This window comes from Branchiostoma floridae, chromosome 8 (assembly GCF_000003815.2).
Source record: "Branchiostoma floridae strain S238N-H82 chromosome 8, Bfl_VNyyK, whole genome shotgun sequence".
NCBI classification, from domain to species: Eukaryota; Metazoa; Chordata; class Leptocardii; order Amphioxiformes; family Branchiostomatidae; genus Branchiostoma; species Branchiostoma floridae.
The window spans coordinates 4,011,396-4,017,541 of record NC_049986.1 but is presented as its reverse complement, the minus strand read 5'-3'; the positions used below and the strand labels follow the sequence as shown (position 1 = coordinate 4,017,541).

The 6,146-nt window shown below is 46.9% G+C and overlaps 1 protein-coding gene across 1 annotated transcript in view; it reads left to right on the top strand.

Moving 5' to 3' along the window:
* The first annotated feature begins 1,479 nt into the window (after positions 1–1,479).
* The window catches only part of LOC118421138 (cell surface hyaluronidase-like), a 5,447-nt gene continuing 780 nt past the window's right edge, over positions 1,480–6,146 (top strand). The window contains exons 1-4 of the mRNA XM_035828299.1: positions 1,480–1,524; positions 4,618–4,829; positions 5,098–5,277; positions 5,934–6,143. Coding sequence (XP_035684192.1) covers positions 1,480–1,524; positions 4,618–4,829; positions 5,098–5,277; positions 5,934–6,143 — 647 coding nt within the window. The remainder of the gene's footprint in view (positions 1,525–4,617; positions 4,830–5,097; positions 5,278–5,933; positions 6,144–6,146) is intronic.

The following is a 6,146-nucleotide window of genomic DNA, read 5'->3' as shown; positions in this document are numbered from 1 at the left end:
ACAGCCGATCGTCTCGGTGAGTCGGCTGAATCAACATTACCCACGATTTAGATTGGTCTTAGCCTGGGTACCATCCGGGTAGTAGTTCGCTCTTATTATGTGTTCGCTTCTGGAACAGCAAAGAAGCGACTGTAATAAGTGTATAGAAACGCCGGAGCGAACTACTTTCCGGGTGGAACCCTGGCTGGCATGGTGTCATCAATTTTTTTTAAAACCATAACTTACTTTCGTTTTCAGTTATTTTGCAGATAGTACCATCAAATTCAACAAGATTCCCGTCGGCCAAATACTGTATTCTGCTGCCTTGAACACAAAGGAATTGGTGTGCGTTCTTAATGTGTCGTATAGTCATGGGATGGATGTCACTTTCTGGATAGTCTCTACCAGACTCGTGATAGGCACCCTAGTTTGGGGGATAGATGTCTCTTTCTAGCCATATGTTGCGATTATACATTCCCGTGGTTCCGAGGCCACGATGACGTCATAGGCCTGGACAGGTGAACACCCGATATCACCGCCTCATGCGCTCAGACGGCTGCAGAGGCCGGGTCTTTCGCGCCAGGTCGACGCGGACGGCCGACGGGCATGTCTTGGTGGTACAATTCGGCGGCACTTCCTTGGCATATAAAAAATAGGAGTAAAAGAACGCCGCTCAATGCATTGCAATGGAGAGAGGTTCTTTTAAGAGCCCTTAAGAGCGGCGACGCGATGAGCGACTGCCATGTGTCCCCAGCAAGGATATAGGCAGACAGGCTTGCAGTCAGACAGAGAGGTAGACAGACAAAGAGAAAGCCAGACAAGGATACAGACAGAGAGGCAAGCAGACAGAGAGGCAGACAGACAGAGTTGCAGACAGACAAAGAGGCAGACAGGTAAGCCTGCAAACAGACAGAGAGGTAGACAGACAAATAGGAATCCAGACAAGGATATAGGCAGACAAGCTTGCAGACACACAGAGAGGTAGACAGACAAAGAGAAAGCCAGACAAGGATACAGACAGACAGAGAGGCAAGTATACAGAGAGGCAAACACACAGTGTTGCAGACAGACAAAGAGGAAGACAGATAGAGTGGTAAACAGACAAACAGAGATCCAGAGAGATCCAGAAAACAATACAGACAGATCGAGAGGAAAGCAGACAAAGAGGCAGACAGACATGGTTGCAAACAAACAGAGACAGGATTGCAGACAGATAAAATGTAGACAGACAAAGCGGAAACCAGACAAGGTTGTAGACAGACAGAGAGGCAGACAGAAAAGCTTGCAGACATATAGAGGGGCAGACAGACAAAGAGGGAGCCAGACAAGGATACAGACAGGTGCAGACAGAGAAGTAGACGGACAAAGAGGAAGCCAGACAGACAAAGACAAAACAAGACAGGATTGCAGACAGACAGAGAGGTAGACAGACAAAGACAACGCCAGACAGGGTTGCAGGCAGACAGAGAGGCAGACAGACAAAGAGGAAGTCAGACAGGGATGCAGACAGAGAGCGAGGCAGACAGAGAGCGAGGCAGACAGAGAGTGAGGCAGACAGAGAGTGAGGCAGACAAAGAGGAAGCCAGAAAGACAGACAGAGATGCATACAGACAGGCTTGCAGACAGATAGAGAGGTAGACAGGCAAATAGAAAGCCAGACATGGATATGGACAGAAAGGGTTGCAGACATACAGAGAAGCAAGCAGACAGAGAGGCAAGCAGATAGAGAGGCAGACAGACAGACTTGCAGAAGGAGAGGCAGACCGACAGGCTTGCAGACAGACAGAAAGGTAGACAGGCAAACAAAGAGGATGCCAGACAGGGTCGCAGACAGACAGAGAGGCAGACAGACAGGCTTGCAGACAGATAGATACACAGAGAAAGAGGAAGCCAGACAAGCATACAGACAGACAGGGTTGCAGACAGAGATGTAGACAGACAAAGAGGAAGCAACACAAGGATGCAAACAGATCGAGAGGCAAGCAGACAGAGAGGAAGACAAACAGGGTTGCAGACACACAGCGGTAGACAGACAGGATTGCAGGCAGATAGTGAAGTAGACAGACAAAGAGGACGCCTGAAAAGGATACAGTCAGACATGATTACAGACAGACAGAGAAGTAGACACCCTGGAAGAATGGCAAAGGAAATGGCTTATGCAGTTCAATCCTGATAAGTGCTATGTCATGCACATAACGAACAAAGGCACACCAAATGTGTCCCCTTACCAGTTTTGTGGTCAGACATTAGCAACCACGAAAAGCCACCCATACCTAGGTGTTACGTTAACAACTGGGCTGAAGTGGGGTGTCCATGTTAACAAAATAACAACCAAGGCTAAACAGACATTGGGAGTGATCAAACGCAACTTGTGGGCATGCCCAGCCAGGGTAAAATCACTTGCTTACACATCACTGGTAAGACCTAACCTTGAATATGCTGCAACAGTATGGGATCCGTATACAAAGTAAGACAAAGATAACCTTGAAAGGGTACAGAACCAAGCTGCCAGATTCTGTACAAACAACTATAACAGGGATGCTAGTGTTACCAAAATGAAAACAGATCTGCAGTGGACATCACTTGAAGACAGAAGGAAAAGGTCTAGACATTGCATGATGTACAAAATGACCAATAAACTGGTGGACGTACCGACTGATAAGTATCTAACACCAGCTCAAAAACGAACAAGAAACAGCCATGACTTCAAATACAAGAGTTACCAACCTAGGATTGATGTGTTCAAAAATTCGTATTTTCCCAGGACTATCGTAGAGTGGAATTTGTTATCACCAAGCACAGGAGGGGCATCTTCTCTGAATAGCTTCAAAGAACGCTTGCAGATAGATGTGCAAAAGTTAGGTGTGACGGGTCGTTCGGTGTAATATAACCAGCTGCTGCCGCGCCGCGTGCCTGCGAAGCTGGTGTGTTACGCCGAACGGCGGTTATACCGGCTATACAGATACAGATACAGATAGACAGACAAATAGGAAGCCAGACATACAGGCTGGCAGACAGACAGAGAGGCTAACAGACAGGTTTGCAGACAGACAGAGACGTAGACACATAGGGTTGCAGGCAGACAGAGAGGCAGTCAGACAATCCTGCAGACAGAGGTAGACAGACAAAGACGAAACCAAACAAGGATATAGATAGACAGGGTCGCAGACAGAGAGATAGACAAACAAAGAGGAAGTCAGACAAGGATACAGACAGAGAGGCAATCAGACGGTCCTGCAGACAGACAGCGAGGCAGACGGACAGGGTTGCAGACAGATAGAGAGGCAGACAGACAAAGAGAGCGCCAGACATGGATATAGACAGACAGGGTTGCAGACAGACAGAGAGTCAGACAGACACGCTTGCAGATAGATAGAGGTAGACAGACAAAGAGGAATCCAGACAAGGATACAGATAGACAGGGTTGCAGACAGAGAGGTAGACAGACAAGGAGGAAGCCAGACAAGGATACAGACAGTCCTGCAGACGGACAGACAGGCTTGCAGACAGATAGAGAAATAGACAGGCAGAGAGGAAGCCAGCCAGACAGGCAGAGAGTCAGACAGACAGGCTTTCAGACAGATAGAGAGGCAAGCAGACACATGGGCAGACACACAGCAAAGAGGCAGACAGACAGGTTTGCAGACATATAGAGAGGTAGACAAGCAAAGAGGAAGCCTGTGAAGAATACTGGCAGACAGGGTTGTAGACTGACAAAGAGGCAGTTAGACAGTGTTGCAGACGGTCAGACAGGGTGTTGCATACTAGCAGCAACACCTAGCTTCAGTGTGGAATAGAACCAATTCGTATTGTCATGAGAAAGGTGACAGAGACGTACAGCTACACTGGCTGTGTTTGCACACATGCATTACTTGTGAATATTTACCGGCATTCTTATCTTCTGGGGAAAGAATACGCTCCAAGCAGAGGTTTGATGAGTCGGCTTTCAGAAAGTGGGGCAAGTCAGAATAAGGTCATAATCTTTTTATCTAACTTCTGCTTCGAGATTTGCGAAAAAGTAAAGTAATTGCAATGTAATTTTTTCATCTTTCAAAACAGTAGATTATAGTCTTGCTACGGTCACCATCGCACCGGTGCCAGTCAGGGTTGTATCCCCGGCCGGGCTCTGAAACCACAAGTTTGTCCCGGCGGAGTACCGGATACCGAGAGGGTAATTCTCAGTGTTTTCACGAATATACCACGGTGTTAACAGGGCCCGGGTTGATTCTAACTATGAATTGAGAGAAATTCAGGTCCCGGCCGTGCCCCAATATAGCCCGGCAGCCACAGGGTGTCCCACGGGGGCACGTAGGGGGCACGAAGCATAGAACGATGTCTGTTCCTCGTTGAAGACGTTCATTAATCATGTATGAATACAGTTACTCAAAATTTTCTTCAAGCAATGAATTTTTTTAAAGGTAAGGCACATATTTTCGATGTCTGACACATCTTGATCACGGAGAATGACCTAGTCTCGATCTCGCGAGAGAACACGAGAACTAGGTCAGGCTTACGTTGATCAACGCGTCATTCTCCGTGATCAAGATGTGCTATCAGACATCGAAAATTTGGAGTAAAAACAGTCATTGCTTAAAGAAAATTTGGATTAACCGATGTCTGTATTCTTCTTGTACGCAGCTGTTCATCCATGCAAAGCAGCCCGGGAACCTTGTGATGTCGGTTCGCGATGAGTACCCAGACCAGCCTTACACACTGAATGGACCAACTACACAAGGTGTTAACGGTGTGCAGAAATACCAACCTCCGGTGATGCTTGAGAAGTCCTACACCATCCACTGGAACGGGCGGGCGCCTCAGCAAATCTTCATCTATCCGATAAACTTCAACAGGTAGGGAAATGTAAAGCTTATGCTTAGGTCACATTTCACTATTCACTGACACGAAAGAAAGAATTTTGTATCAAGAAATATGCACAAATTGTACCAGTTATTTATTTACGTTTGACGTGTTTTGTTCGCTTTTATATTCTACATATTGTTCCCGCATACTGCCGTTGGTTCTGTCACAGCCTGCTTAAGACATCAGAATCGCACTACGAATGCATATGTGAAAGCCCCGTATGGGAGAAATTTCTAATCTAACACATTGCTACCTTAGCGAGGATTGGCTTAGACTGGGACTCTGCTACCCACCAGGGACCATCTTCCGTGTGACGTACCAGCTGGAGAGGCTCGTGCCGTACGCTATCGTGCACGACGAGGAGGTCGTCCCCGTCTCGAGCCTGAACGCTGTCGAGGGTGGAGACCGGAAAATGTTCTACTTTGAGGAGAGCACAGGGTAAGGTTAAAGGTGGCATCTCACTGCACTTTGGACACCGATGCGGCACTGCGAGGTTCGAAAGGTTACTCAACGAACTTCAGAGATAAGGAACTAATTTTTCAGAGATAAGGAACTAACGTTTTGTGTATTTTGTTGTCTTCTAAGTCATGCTTGTACGTATTACGCAATATCTAGATTATAAAAAAAATCGGTGAAAATAACACAATAGTGAACGAACCCCTCATCAGTTCGGCACCGGTGCCCCAAGCGCAGTGAAGTACCTACCACCTAGACGCATTCTGCTATCTGTCTTGTATCCGTCAATAATTTTGTCAGGTTGGACACCTGCTGGTCAACAATTGAGGTTCTTTATTCGTAACCAAGACATAAGGCCACACCTAACGTTTTCGTGACCGTCTGTCTGGTGCACATTGTACTGCAGCACTAGATGTCGCTGCGAACAGATGCAGTCCTGAACGTAAAAGAGCGGGTTGTATACGTAAATATTCAAGACACTTCAACAACAGTGCAACAATTATTATGTACATGCGAATAAAGAAATTTGTTATCCACCATATGCCTCATTTGTACGGAAAATGATGAGTTTGGAAACGATGTTAACATTGTTATTGATCCTCAATCTTTAAAGCATTACAAATCTTGTATCACTCCAGTCTGTTGTTCCTGAAAGTCCGCGCTAACTACGACCGGGAAGGCTACAACTACTGTTCCCACATGGGCTGTGAGAAGATCATCATCTCGGCTACCATGACAAGTGACGCGGTCAGCGACTGTACGGCAGCAGCTTATCCCAAATACAGCCTGACGCCGACAGAGACTGTCCCCATGCCGAGCTTCCTGAGTCTGGCTAACGACTGTGCAGGGTG